Source organism: Coturnix japonica, chromosome 7, assembly GCF_001577835.2.
Source record: "Coturnix japonica isolate 7356 chromosome 7, Coturnix japonica 2.1, whole genome shotgun sequence".
Classification (NCBI taxonomy): domain Eukaryota; kingdom Metazoa; phylum Chordata; class Aves; order Galliformes; family Phasianidae; genus Coturnix; species Coturnix japonica.
This window is the reverse complement of record NC_029522.1, coordinates 6,510,638-6,526,195: the sequence shown is the minus strand read 5'-3', so window position 1 is coordinate 6,526,195 and position 15,558 is coordinate 6,510,638. Positions and strand designations below refer to the sequence as shown.

Sequence of the window (15,558 nt, the reverse complement as noted above, 5' to 3'; positions counted from 1 at the left end):
AAAGGATGACAGTTGTGAATTCTTGTCATATTGCAAGCTATTTGTATGTAACTCAGTGTCAGATTGAATCCAAGCAAAACATCATAAAGCTTCAGCACTAGATTCGTTTTTAATTCCCATTCCAATGAGAATTTAAGTAGTTTATTTTGTGTGTCACAATTTGAGACCAGAGTGCTACAATACTAAAATCTTCCTTGATATGAAGAACCTTATTCTGGTGTCTATTTCAATTGGGTTGAAAATATTTTCAAAATGAAACAAAATATTTTTCATGATGGACGTGATTCTTGAAGTTACACTTAAAGAATTTTCTCACTGTACGTCAAACCTTTAAAAAGAACAACCCAATGGTCAACAGAAACTTAAGACTAATAGTTTATGTTATCTCCAGTGTTGAAATCTTTAGTGAACTTCATCTTCTGCAATTAAAAAATAGGAAGAAATAATTTCTAACCATTTGAGAGACTTCTTTTCAATTTTAGACCGTCCGAGGGGCCTGCAAAGCCTTTAGAACTACATACAAAATCCAAAGTGATTTATGACATCTGAAATCTAATTCAGCTAACTACATTTTCATTACTGTGAAAAATTTTAACTTTGTGCTTTTCTGAGCTTGCAAGCAATGCCACAGTAATATAGCCAGCGCAATCACAATTCAATAGTTTGTGCAAATTATGAAAAACTATTATCACCAATGCAACAGTAAAAAAGCACTTTGAGAACCAAGCCAGACATAGAGGCTTGGAAGCCTAAGGACTCCTCTCCAGTCTCATTATGGCTGAGTTACAAAGAGGAACTCTCCCAGTACATAGAAATGAATTCGCAACCTAAGTCATGAAGCCTCTTGAAACTACATTCTTTAGTTTCATAACACGTTGAAATCCAAAATTTCAGACAGTAACAGAACGCAGACTGCTGTGTGCTCTTCACTTCTAATACATTCAGTACCAGCCCGGGGCAAACCTTCACCTGCTGGATATTGTCTGTACACTTAGCAACTAAGGAAGACATGGTCAAATAGAGATTTGAGGCTTGACAGAAAGCAACAAGTTTGCTGGAGAGTTTCTCATTTCCTACGTGTGATTGCTCTCTCATGTCTTAATTAAATATTATGCAAACTATACTTGACTCCAGAGGGAAACAGCCTGAAACTGCTCTCTAAAGCTTGACCAGTTCCTGCAATATGAGCATATTCCTCAAATATGATGGCTACTGCACATAACACAGCATCAACCAAACAAAGGAAAGGTTTCCCACCTGTACAGCACAGTCACAGACCTGTAACAATGTTCCTGATAGGTTTTACAAGGGCATTGAAGGCAGACACTTCAGGTTGCCGGTGTTCCCACATAGGCTGCCAAATAACAAGGCCACTAGCCAGTCGAAACGTCAGGTCAGATTCCTAAAAAGACAAGCAGAGGTTGAATCACAACAGCTCACATAAAAAAAAAATTGTTCCCAATTTAAAGGGACTGTCCTTTCTCTGATGCACAGATCATATGGGAAATAAGTGGCATTACATGCCATTCTGTGGTGGTATATGCTAACTCAGTGGCTGCTGAAGCCACTCAGCAAACACTAAAACATTTCAAGCACAGATACGAAAACACAATGGGGAAAATTCATAGCATCATAGAATGGCCTGGGTTGAAAAGGACCACAATTCTCATCCAGTTTCAAACCCCCTGCTATGTGCAGGATCTCCAGCCACCAGACCAGGCTGCCCAGAGCCACATCCAGCCTGGCCTTGAATGTCTCCAGGGATGGAGCATCCACAGCCTCCTTGGGCAGCCTGCTCCAGTGCAAGAAAAACTTCCGCCTAAGAACCAACCTAAACCTCCCCTGTCTCAGTTTAAAACCATTCCCCCTTGTCCTGTCACTGTCCACCCTTATAAAAACAGTCATTCTCCCTCCTGTTCATATGCTACTTTCATGTACTGGTAGGCCACAGTGAGGTGCCCCTGGAGCCTTCTCTTTTCCAAGCTAAAAAAAATAAATCCCAGTTCTCTCAACCTCTCGTCACAAGAGAAAACAAAATTTTCAATACAAAAATAAACAAAAGCTATTTCCAAGTTAAATTTTCAAGCTAGTTAGTGAACTCTTTTTTTCAGTATCTTTGGCAATAAGAGGAAAAGCCATTTTTAAGTCAAAAGCTGTAGCATCCCTTCTAATCACATATAACGCTATATTTAGCATTCAATCTCATAACCTTAGAGTTTGCAACTCTGAACTGCTCCAAAAAGAATAATAAATACTAAAACACAGATTAGAAATTGAGGTAACATTAGATGTATCAAATTATTATGAAATAGTAGCATACAATTATTAAATACTAAGACTGAAACTGCTTCAGTTCTGTCTCTAGAGATGCTGGGACTGCTAGCACTCGAGCCATCATGACTTCACATATACAAGCAGTTGAAATTATAAAAATTAGTAAACAAGTAAATATTTGAAGGATCAAGGTGAAATTATATTGACAAAAGTCAGATATACATTAGGAGTCAATAATGTTAGTGTAGTTCAACTATACCCCACCAGCCACACACAAACACTGGTAAAAGCAGAATAATTATAGCTGCACCACTGTGTTCTGTTGACTTCACTTTACATACCTCACAGGTTTAAACCAGCGATGCAGATAGCTAAAAGAATGGCAAGAGCTGGCTGCTCACAACTCCCCCGTCCTTTCATTCCACACCCTTTTTTAGTCCCATCTCATAACAGCTAACTCATAAGCCTTGTTACGAATTGTTGCTTTTAGCTGTGTTTTATTTTTTTTTTCCTAAGGAACACGCTGCAAAAGGTTGGAAAGTGCCAGCAATAACTTAATGCATTTTTATTTCGCATTGCCAGCTTTAGGTAATCTGCAGACACTTTTAACTACAGTTGTTATATTGCAGAATTACACGTCACCTGCCAAAAGTTTCACTTAAGAATGCATTGCTAAATGCAGGAACTCCCTCAGAAGTCAGGAAATGCCATCATTTAGGCCTTCTTTTGCCAATATACCATCTTTCTTAAGCACATGCATTATTTTAATTATCAGATCATATTCCTCCCTGAGACCCGTACCTCTGTGAAACACAGAGGGGACAACACTGACTTAACATGCCAGATACATGCCTCACTTACCCTATCTTTTTTTATTTGATGCACTCAGCATAAAACCCAACAGAGGGACTTAGGCAGACAGGAAGCCTTGCAGCATCCTTCTAACTTCAGAACAAAGGAATACTTAATTGCCTCTGCCACTCCCACACTCACACCACTAAAAAGCAATCTTGGTAATCAGCACCAAGATGATTAGTAATGATAACAGTGAACCTCAGCAGCAGCTCCACAGCAGAATCTCTGAAAAGCCAGCAAGGCCCTTGTGAGCAACGACTGAGTCAGACGAGCACATTAAAGCTTGCCATCTCCTCTACAGAATTCACATGGGCCACAGATCTTTGACATTCCTGGGGTACACGAACGCCTCACTTCAGATTTATTTGCCTTTGTGCCTGTGTGCACAGTAGAGTGATTGTTCGTGTTGCTGGAAGGATTCCCTTCTGATATCAGTGGTACTGTGCCAGCATGATAAAACATGTGTAGTGGTCAACCAATGTGCACTGCAGACTGTATCAAATGTTAGACTCAAAAAATCACAAAGGCAGAATCATTCTTCCTTTACACAAAGGTGTCTCCAAACAAGTACCCCATTGGCATCTCACTTACTTTAATCCTGTGAACAAGAGGAGCAAAGAGGAACACAAAGAGCTCCACGGTGGCCATGGAGTTCTGGAAGAACTTCCTCCTGTTGTTCTCCTCCTCATCATTCGTGGTGCTGGGTCGGGGTTGTCCCGGAGACCCTTGGTTTTCAGCCTGGTGGATAAAGGCACTACTGCTCCCTCCCCAGCTAGAACCTCTGTCTCCTCCAAATCGGTCATTGCTGCAGTCCTGAGGGGCCTCCAGCAGCATCCAGTGAAGAGTGTGAAGAAGCTTTGTTTCAGCTACTCCAAGTTTATCCTGATGACCTGGATAGGGACAAACACATCACAGTATCTCACACGCTTTCCAATAATGGCACTGTTGAGAATTTCACAACCACAAAGGAAACTGGGCATCCAACTTCACAATAAGAGCTCAAAAATTCAAGTTCTACCATTAAACAGCATTAAGTTCCATAATGTTTGAAACCCCCTGATTTTCAAGTCTCATTTATTTCACAGCATTTGCAGTTCAGATGCTGAAATGTCAATGGCAGAGACAATGACTGTGTGGTCCTAAAAGATGGTAGCTTGAAAACCTTGTCTGTTTGACCCCATTGATTAAGGCAAAATGTAAGCAAGCACTGTGAGGTTTTTGTTAAAACTAAGCTATTGTGTACCTGGAAAATGACTAGCAAAGCATCACTGAACTACCTAGACTCTTCAGCTCATGATTTCTAAAGCTAGCAGACAACCAACCTCACAGGGAAAGCTCTCCCAGGTTCCTCTGTTATAAATGAGAATAGATCATGAAATGTAAAACAAAATGAACTGGGATTCCTAGTCAGAATCCTAGATCTAGGATATGTCACGTGGCAGGCTGACCATCAATCTCATGTTCTAATTTAAGTTTCACTAATGGACAAACAAACTCATATGAGCACTAACCTAGCTTGTTTCGGTTGGAGAGCAACGTTGCAGTGCAGTGCAGCACATGAGGGAGCGCAGCCTGGACAAGTTCCCAGCGAGAAATGCTCTGGATGGCTTCAGAGAGAGCTGGAGAAAGGCCATGAAGCTTGTTCTCTACCAAAACCCTTTCAAAAGACTGCAATTAAGAGAAAAACGAAAACAAAAAACAACAACACTAAAGCTTCCCACACATACTTCCTATGACATACACCATTCTCTTTAAAACCTCAAATGTTTCATTACACAGTTATATTGCAAGTTAAAATATTTCTCATGGAAAAAGCTACAGACTGTAGCTAAAGCTCACTATATACACAGACAAACACATCTAGGACATGAATGGACCACTCTATACAACAGTAAAATATACATAAAACTCAATATAATAATGAAAAAATAAAAGCAAACAGGCATATAGAAATAGGAACATCAAAACAGACTTACACTATACTGCTGGATATTAATCTGGCATGCAAGCGATCCTGCTGGGAGTAACAGGATCTAATGAAGCCTATGTTTGTGGAGCTGAGAGCTGGTTATACTATTCTCTCACACACACATGCTCTTTCAGTTTAGTGTAACATAAAGGGCAATCCATTAAGGGTATATGTGCCTCAGGAAATGTTTTCACACCGTGCCACAAAAAATAGCAAACAAAAATTTTCAGTGAGCCATGATGTAGTGGTTTTATGAATGCTTAAAAGAGCTGATGGCTGCAGCAAGTTCATTATTTCCACCTCAAGCAACACGAAATAAAACGATCTGCCTCTGAAATCCCCCAGGAAGATCTTTATTGCTAGTTGCTCCAACTATTTCAAATAGCTCTTCCTCTGACCAGATACAAAGATCTCATTATCGGTCACAAAAGCAGTTATACTCCTTCACTGAAGTTCCTAAAGCTAAGAAAAACATTACTGGTAATGCATGTCCTTACCATAGACTAGCTCAGCCTCCTGGCTACCTATTTGTTCACAAGCTGTTCCACCAATTTCATCAGGCTCCCAGCAAACAAGTAACTGTTGGCATTCATGACCTAAAGGGTGTTTCAAGTGCCCTCACTCCAGATTCATAAAGCTTATCCTTCAACACTAGTCACAACAATTTTTCCTGTAAAAGTGCAGCAGCAATAGAAATAGACTTAATTACAGGCAGAAAAAAAAAAAAGCTAAAAGGGCAGCAATAGTAGACTATCTTAAGTGACCAGCTACTCCAATGCACAGCATGATAACCAGTGTCGATGTGCACTCTTCTGCATAATGCAGCAGCTGTGTACTTGTCCTCTCAGGTTGTGCCCACATATGTCAGAAGGGACAGACAACTCCTCAAAAAAAAGAGACAGAATGTGCCAGTGTGGGCACAATGCCACACTATCATGGAAATAGCGTCCCCATCAAAGCTGGCTCTGCTCTAGCCAGCATGGAAGCAGAGAAATGCAAATAGATCGGTACCTACAGCCTATGACTGAATCTCCCCATTAGCTCTAAGCATACAGAGTAAGAGCAGGGGAGATGTATATTTTTCTGCAAATCAATCTATCTGTATTTAGTACTGAGAGGGCTCACAGAAAACTAAGCCTATAGTTACACTAATTGAACATGAAGAAATACAAGAAATAACAGAGCTGACAGCAAAAGTAGCTCCACAGAAAGTTCCCTGCTCACCTATTAGAAATCCTTAGCCTCTGGTTACAGAACACAACATTCATTGCAGAGCAATGACAGAAATTGAAAAGTGTTAGTTAAAATATGTGGATATATGGATCTAACTAGTGATTAGTCAGAAATAATGGGCTATGGATTTGGCTGTCAGCAACGTGCACATAGCACCAGGGGTGGGTAACGCAGCTACCATGGAAAGACCCAAATAACTCTTACGGTCACACATCACTCTTAGAGATCTGTTGGATGTCATGCTGCATATGAAGGAAAACACTCATTCCTATAGGTTCAGGAACACAATCAGTAACATTACAGGTGCCTCAGCTTCCTTCCATTTGGCAGTACACCCAAGAGAATGCTGTGAAGTCCACTGAGATGAGAAGATAGCAAACGTTTTGAAAGCCTGAGGTGGAGGAGCCAGGTGTTCATGTTTATGGTCTGGGTATGCTGTAAAAAATGGAACTACACTATTAAACCATAGAAGAAATGCATCACAAATGAATTAGGACAGAGATACAGAACTATCCCAAGTAGAGATTACCTAACAAACAGGGAAACTAAGTAGCAAACTGCTCCCAGAAGTAAGACAAAGTGCAAGCCTAACAAATGGTCAGGGACAAAAGAGTCTGAAAAGGCCACTGAAAAATACAATATCTTTTTTGTCACAAGAGATCAGGGTGTCATCCCTCATTCCTTATCCATTGCTGCAGTCACATGCTCCCACCTCATTCTTTTGTCAGCTCTGCAGCTTGCTGAGTGGAGTCAAGCCTCTACACAGGCCAAAATGAAGACCAGCACAGAACACTGAATTAGCTCACTGGAGGGCCAGTGGAAGCATCTCATCAGGCTTATCTAAAGAAATCACCTTCTTGCCCTCAATAGAAGAGACAACCCATGTAAGCTCAGACTTCAGCACAGTGACAAAGCCATTCAGTTTATAGAGCAAGAGGAGGAAAAGAAATAAATCAATAGACACAGCAACAGTATTCTGAAACAGGATAGGAGACACTGTCACACTCTGACTTGAGACTTCAAGTATCACGTTCAGGTACTTCAATGGCATCAGGGACAAAGTCCTTCAACAGCTGCCTCCTGAAAGCTGTGTCCCACATCCTTAACACCTCGGAGAATCCAGAGAATCTGCTGTTACTTTAAAATCAGACATATTCACTTCAACATTTTTGTTTTCTGAGCCACATGAAGCCATTCTTCTGTTCTTTCCTAGGCTGAAATCCTCCATGAAGAAAAACCGTCACCCAATGATCTTCAGCCATGTTTGCTGAACATTTCCAGAGCGGATGGGAGCACAGCGAGTTTCTGGGTGGCACATTACAGCACTGGCAACACGGGGTCACCTCCACTTATGCAGACTTTCTATGAGTGCAGCATGCAGGCACTTGTTTAATGATAAAATGCACAGCTAACAGTGCAGACTGTTAAACAACTATTTTGTAGCTGAGAATTTTCTCTATTAAATAGTATTATTGTGCTCTTTTTATCTGTTATTGTTTCTGTGGAAATAAATGGCACACATTACTTTTGGATTAACCTACGTACTGTCAGCATGGGACCTCATTGGCATCACTCTTGCCCCTGATTATGACAGCAATGAGCAGCTCAACAGCAGCAATACATAATTCTCTGGTTAAGTGGTCTCATGGGGTTTGCATCTAGTTCTTCACAGAGGTCCAGCTCACAGCAAACACTCCATGTGCAAGGCTCCAGGTTAGCCTTTGCTCCCATAGTGCTTTCTCTTTGTTCTACAATGACTTCTTTTTCTAGTTCCCAGGAACTGATACAGACAGTACAGATCCTGAGAACTAATTTCTGCCCCCACATGAACTACACAACTGCTTCTACAGTTGAAACAAGTTACTTCAACAAGAAAGTTGAGAGTGTCTGAAGCATAAAGGGTATGTTAATGTTATGGACATCCGGAGTTGCCATCTCAGGACTGCTAGTAAGCTAAGAAAACATTACCTGTGTTGCTGCAGCAGCTAGTCCCCAACTGCAACAGACCTTATGTCAAAGGAGGACAAAGAACACCAGCCGAAGTGACAGTGAGCAAAGTCAGTGCTATGTCTTGGCTTAAAAATAAAGGCAATCCCTTTACGGAATGATCTGTGTGTGTGGCCCTCGGGGCCACTTACATATGCATATTTCCTTTCAGCCTGGTGATGCTATCTGTTTCCACAGGGAAGAGCGGTCAGTCTTGTCTGGCTGCCTTCCCACTGCTGCCGTTCTCCTTTTACTCTCTTCTCCAACCAAAAAACAAAGGGACTGTCAAACACCAGGATCAGACCTCGTGTCACTTTCCTGCTGGACAGGGAACAGGGAGCTGCCTGAAGGCATACAGAACACAGCAGCTTCTGGCTGATCTTAGCTATGGTTTCCTATGCACCTTCCTCAAGTCACATGAGCGAACCCCTGCTCCATGGCCAGAGGAGCTGTACCTGCAGCAGACTGCATAAGGCACCTCCCAGTTCCATTCTGTCAGGGGTGCTAGATGAGCTGCAGATCTCCTCCAGAGAAGCAGCCAAACAGGATCTGACTCAAGAAGAAGGAAAAAATATACAAACAAAACAACCAACCAAAAAATCCCCAAAATGACTAGAGATGACATAGACTTATGACTAGAGATGACTTGAGAAGCAGGCAAACAGTATTTTCAGCCAATGGAAGGGCCTCCAAGTAAACAAGTGTTACTATAAAATCTTACAACGTGAATCCAGGAGCTCAGAAAACAAAAGAGTCGGGTTCTGCAGTTTTGAATGTAAGGCTATTGTAAAATCAGCAAGAGACATTAAACAAAGTACAAACATTGACAACGAAGCAGAGATGCCAACTACTTTACTCGCAGAAAACTCCTGCATCCAAAGACTCAGTCTTCTGCAACCATTACTACAGGTATTTTTTAAACGTTGTTCCCCATCTATCCTTTAATCACTTGTGACAACAGAAATGTATCATCACATTTGCAAAATCACAGGGGGAAAAAAAAAAGAAAGTATTCTAAAAGAAACTTGGAATTTGCAATCTCCTGCAGAACACACCTGGGATGTCTCATCGTGTCCCAGTTTAAGGCAGCTTTGAGTTAATTTTCTTTCTATTATCTGGTACAGTGCTATGCTTTGGATTTAGGATGAGAATAATGTTGACAACACAACAATGCAATGCAAAGTGAAAAAATTCAAAATATATTCTCCCTCAGCCTTTTACCATCAACCCCCACCACAACACAATAGATCTGTATACAACTCACATACATTCCCTTTGAGGTCACTTACAGCTTTGAGTCAAGCACCTTAGAAATGACATTGAAACAGGGCAGAGGAACTTCAAAATGGGGAGAAGGAAGGATATTTAATCCATACAGAGGTGCAGGGCATTCAGACAATGTAAAACAATGTTGGAGGGGCCCACGGGGTGGAAGAACATTATTTGCCTTCATATCTAAGGCTGGTGTTTATAACTAACTGAAGTCAGTGAGATTGTTGAAATAAGAAAAACAAGCCATTTTTTCACAAGTATGAAGAATTATGAACTATATAACAAAGCTCAAAAACCCAATACAAATATCTCTTTCAGACCAATTCCTGTAATGACTGAATCCAGACCTCCAGCATCTGCTTCCTCAAAGCATAATATGCAGCAAAATCTAGTGCAGCAAGTTTACAGCAAAGAATAATAACAGAATGCATATGACAACACTGTGCTGCAGTGTCAGGCAGTTAAGAGCCTATAGACATGCCTACAACAATTCTGGCAAGAGAATTTAAAGAGGACAGATCATACATCAGGTGCACCACATTTCTAGACACACTAGTCAATACAGCAGTGTTAGGTAATCAGCCTGATGTTTTAGAAGATAAGCCAACTATCTGTCAAGCTCTATATAACTCCTGTCTCACTCATGCATGCAACAGTCCGCTATCCTGCTGGATTACGTGAAAGGTGTTGATGTGGGCAGGCATTTCTGTACATTGCCAGGGATAGGAAACCAAAGAGCAAATAAAAGTGGCAGATGCATCTGTTCAGGCTGCATCACTTCTGCAAAACTAAGCACCTCCTTTGGAAGTTTTCTAGCCATATTTAATGATTATGTCAAGAAATCGAGAAGTATCAAATTCTCCTTTATATAAGCAGCTGAAGCAGACTAGGCCTTCATCAAGATCAGCTAAAGTTGCAGACATAAACATGGAATTTTGATGCAAGAGCACTGCATACTTTTAAAAGGCCTCAAAATACTGACAGTCTCTGTGCATTCACTGTAAACATATTTCTTTACTTTATTCTCCCTATCTCCTGATACCAAATTCCCCTAACCCTTGGGGCCTCTAAAACAAAATAAATACTAATCATAATAATAATAACATGGCATCACGACCCTTGGGACCCATTATGCAATTGGTTTGAAACAAAAATGTTGAATGAACCCATGCCCAAGGTGTGACTCTTTAGCACCAGCTTTTTGCCAGGACTATGCCATGTTGAAATATAACTGTAGGCACAGTACCCAAACAAGGTACTCCAAGGAATGTGATGAAGGAAGATGTGAAGCAAACCCCCTGACCTGCAGGGAAGGCATGGTTTGATTGTCATGGTACTAGCTGTATGCCAAAACACTCCAGGACCACTCCCAAGCCCAGAGACCACCTCTTTCCTGAGCATTTTTTCAGAAGTCCTTTTCATTCAACTGGAACATGGACCTTACATTCTCTTGCCATTTTTTACACTTAGCGAATTCTGGTACGTACTTATCAAAGAAAAAGGATTTGGAATCAACACGGAGGACAGAGAAAAGCTGCTCTCAAAAGCACAGCATGAAGCACAGTAAGTCACAGACAGACAAATCGATGTAGAAGAAAGAAGGAAGTTTTGTACCTCTACCCAACAATAACAGAGAACACTGACTCACTGGTGAAGCTGTAATCTCAAATTAGAGGGACTGACACGGCTCTTGCACACTTACGAGACACCTGCAATGACGTAAAGCAACAAGCTCCACTTTAAATCCTCTGAGCTGTAACTGGTATAGACCAGCAACGATGCTTCGAGCTTATTGTGTCAGAACCACTATGCATTTCACCCAGCAACACAGTAAGACAAAAGTCCTCTGCCAGTAGTTGGTATCTAGGAATAACCCTGAAAAATTTATGGATTTCCTAGAAAAATCTACTCAGCAGTAGCAAGGGCTTCTCCAGTTTAATGTCTTGTGAGAAGGAAGTCAGAAAATTGCTGCAGAGAGACCTAAGTACTTTAAACTATTAAGATACATGTCTGGACCACATTTTTCCAGTCTGTCAGGTTTGGCTGCAACTGCTTAATGTACTTTAAGTCAACCAGAGATAAGCAGCAGCTGAAGAAATTGTGCAGCTCCCTAGATAACCATCTTACATGAACTTGCTGCATGTCTTCTCTTTCTCTTGTCACATGTTTGATTGAGATTTTATACTAAATCTAGCTAGAAATAAGGGTTATCAGCATCTGCATAACAATCCCTTCAGTCATGCTCAGATATGGTCCTCTCTTACCCAGTGAAGGATGCATTTTCATTTTGCATTATCGAAATACTTTTAATGCTTGCTGTTAGCAACTTTAACATTTTTAATATTATAACTCCAATAATCACAACCTGAAATGCCATGAATTTCATCCAAAAGCCCACACCCCCATGACAAACTGTAAGATTAGACCCAAGTTGTCTAAGCCCAGTCTGCCCTCACTGTACTTTACTGTGTCAGTTCAAATACTAATATAAACATTAAATACATATACAATGTCTAAAGGTGGACATGATTTCCAGTTTCTGTAGATGGGAAAAGACAACAAATCCTTCACATGATAAAAGTACAAAATTAAGCTAATGGTCTCTCCTGTGAGTTGAAAGGCTTGCTGACCAACCACCATGGCAAGGTCAAGTTGCATTAAACTTTAGCAACCAATAAGAGTTGAAAACAGGTACGTACCACACAGGAAGCTTCATATTGTTTCCCCAGTTTAGGTCTTAAAAACGCACTGAAGGAAAAAAAGAAGAAAAAAGTATTAGAGGCCAAGCACTTCAAGCAGGAGTTTAGCTTAGTTACTGTTAGGATTTTTCTCCTGTTAAAAGCTTAGCAAAATGCTGAAAGCTATATAATATAAAAGAAGATGAAGCCATAAGAATGTCCTCATACCTGTTGATGACATCTGCCAAGTGCTACCACCTTAGAGGCCCTTTACATTAGACAGTTTTCAGCCATTTTACCTCACTGAAAGATGTTCAAAATGTTCTGCTTAACACATTAAATATTACTGAACTTTACCCTGTATGTATTTTAAGCTAGTGAACAACTTGCCTGTTTTATATCAATTATTTTCCTCCACAACCAGTGAACTGGAAGGCCTGTGATGAAAAGCAGGCCTTCATCCTGCAGCTAGAGAACATCTACCCTCTGCTGTCATTTCCCTCCACAACAGAACTGGTTACACGCTTAGAAAGAAACAAAACAAAATGAAGAAAAGAACCACCACACATAAATCAGGTCACATTTTTACATATTATTTCTTAAAGGATGAAAATGTGGGATAATGGGATTTTGTGGCTGAGGTCCTAAATTAAAGCCACAACCTTCAAACCTTCCACCCTCTTCCACAGCACCCATGATGTTCTCAGTTTGAAATTCCTGTGAGACCAGAGACAGACACCATTCACAAGGAACACAAAGCCCCAACTATACATTCAGCCTGCCCCTCACACATCATTTCTCTACAATCCAATGAAACAGAGTGAGATTTTGACGTATCTGTTTGCATGCTGACCTCTCAAAGCATAGATTACACTTCCAGAATAGCTGCAAAAACATACACGTAGAACCATGAGTCTAGTGCAGAACCAGGGAACATTGCTTCTAGCCCCTAAGCTCCAGAAGTCCTCTTAAAACAGGGAGAAAGCGAGCAGCAAGGAGGGATGAGGTGTGCACATATATACACGGATATTTTAAAGTCAAATTAAGAAGCTTTCTGAGGTTGCCAGCGTCCTTCCCCTATTCCCAATACATACAGAATGCACTGCATGGAGTGCAAATAAGAACAGCTTGTTTCACGCCTTCATATTGCAGCTGCATTAACTGCTTCCTACCCAGCACTGGGCAGCAGCTGGCCTGCCTGCCTCCTCCCCCCCACAACCCTGTTGCAGCTGTATCCTAAACATGCTGCTCTCACCTGGTTTGCCTCCACAGGAAGGTCTGGATGGGCAGAGGGATACCACGGCCGCTCTCCTGCTCCTGGCCCTCTGAGCTTTTCCTTTTCACCATGATGCTGATGATAGCTGCTGCTGTGAGCCAGTCTTAGCAGACATATCAATCGGTGTCTCCCATAGCCACCTCTTGGCTCTCCATAACTCTTTATCCCCTTCCCTTCATTCCTTACAGCTCTCCCCCCCCCTCTCCCTCCCTCCTTGCACCTCCTCCAGCCTCGGTGGTGCAAAATGGCTGCAGGAGGCAGGGAGGAAATTAGGGGAGCGAAGATGTCCGCGTCCCTCCGCTTCCTCCCTGCCTTCAGCACCTCCCTCTGTGGACAGCTCCGGCTCCGCGAGCCGCGCCGGCAGGCGGTGACAGGGGCGGGCGGGGGGGGAGCGCCAAGCGGGACCGCCCCGAACAACGTCCCGCGGCGAGTCCGGGCGAGAAGCCCCTCTCCAGCAGCACCTCTCCAGCAACCCCTACCGCTACACCCAGCCAAGGACGGACAAGTTGGGGGAACTGACGTGCAGCTGGGAACGCACAGGACAGCCGGTCGGGCCAGCAGAGAGTCCCTCACGCTTCCTCCTGCCCGGACTGAACGCTTGGCGCTGCTGAGCTCCCGCATCGCTGCAGGCCAAGCTGTCCGCCGTCTAGCTAGGCAGCCCACCTCCAAGCACACCAAGCTGTCAGAAGGACAGGTACCTGTGCATCTCCACAATGAGGAGAGCAGCAAGGCTGATTAGATACTAATGAATAAGATGAAATTACATTGCTTGTGTAAGAAATGACAGAAAGCTCAAGGAGACAAGCCAAAGCTGTATTCCTGATGGTCTTTCTATTCTCCTGTTCGATATGAGGCACTTGAAGACTCACTGAGGCCATCCCTTCCTTGAACAGGAGCTGCGCTCATCAGCCCCACCTATTCAGCTCCTTATGGGTGCTTGGAGGAGCACTCATTAAAAACGCAGAGCCACTCCTGCTGGAGATAAAGGCTCTTCCCAGTGACCAAGTCAGTGCTCCCCTGCAGTGACTTCAGCTGCTTCTGCTCTCTGCTCCTGGAGAACACAACCCCACCTGCTCCACATGTGGCCAGAACACTCTTAGAAGTGGCATTAAGACAGCCATTGGGAAGGTAACATGTTCAATTAAACATAAACATTTTACAGCCAAAAAGTTCGACAGAAGGGGGTTTTAGTTTTCTTCTCCCTTTCATTCTGTCAGCACTAACTTCTGCTGACACACAGGAGTAAGGTCTCTCTTGCTCAGATAGTAAGGTTTTGATTTCTATTTTCCTGTCCCTCAAGTTAGATTAGAAATAAGACAGCTGTGATTTCCAACCTCTGCCAAGAGCCGGCTACTGAGACAAGGTGGCTAACAGAAACCACTTCTAAAGGAGTACTAAACAAGTTCCCCATTCACCATCCCCTCAACACATCCAGGACTTCATTTAACCAGACTTTATATCAGAAAAGTTGATGTGAGCTTTTAATTATGGAATAGAACACCTCTTAACATCCCAAAGTGAAACAACAATGCAGTAACAATGATAAATGTGTTTTTCCAAGCTGGCTTTTTCCAGTCCTGTAATATGTTATGAAACTATTGAATCAGGCATAAGCAACAAGAATCACTCTTACAAAGCGCAGATCCTCCAATTTCACCAAGCTGTGACCAGCACCAAACCCAAGAAGTGGCACACGTAGTTATTATTGGTCAGTCTCACCCCTGTGCTTGTTAAGTACACAGAGCACACCCTCCTCAAAGCTCTACTACAGCAAACGGAAAACAAAGATAAGGTGATTGGTGGTAACCAACATGGCTTCACCAATGTTAAGTCATGCATGACAGACTTGGTGGCCATTGAAGATGGAGCTACAGCACCAGTGGATAAAAGAAGAGCAACAGACATCATCAACCTAGACTTGTGCACAGCACTTGACATTGTCCTGTGCAACATCCTGGTCACTGAGTTGCCAAAAAAATGGATTTGATGGCAGGACCACTAGCTGGATAGGGAGT

General features: G+C 42.3%; 1 protein-coding gene across 12 annotated transcripts in view; it reads right to left on the bottom strand.

The window, feature by feature from the left end:
• Window positions 1-13,875, bottom strand: part of UNC80 (unc-80 homolog, NALCN channel complex subunit) — a 120,496-nt gene extending 106,621 nt beyond the window's left edge. For 7 of the 12 annotated variants that reach the window (XM_032446031.1, XM_032446027.1, XM_015867943.2 and 4 more), the window contains exons 1-5: window positions 13,523-13,875; window positions 12,289-12,337; window positions 4,641-4,797; window positions 3,721-4,019; window positions 1,279-1,402 (exon numbers count right to left, since the gene is read on the bottom strand). In XM_032446031.1, the coding sequence (XP_032301922.1) occupies window positions 1,279-1,402; window positions 3,721-4,019; window positions 4,641-4,797; window positions 12,289-12,337; window positions 13,523-13,614 (721 nt within the window). In that variant the 5' untranslated portion in view covers window positions 13,615-13,875. The remainder of the gene's footprint in view (window positions 1-1,278; window positions 1,403-3,720; window positions 4,020-4,640; window positions 4,798-12,288; window positions 12,338-13,522) is intronic. The other 5 variants (XM_015867941.2, XM_015867944.2, XM_032446033.1 and 2 more) reach the window with 1 other exon arrangement.
• Window positions 13,876-15,558: the final 1,683 nt, after the last annotated feature.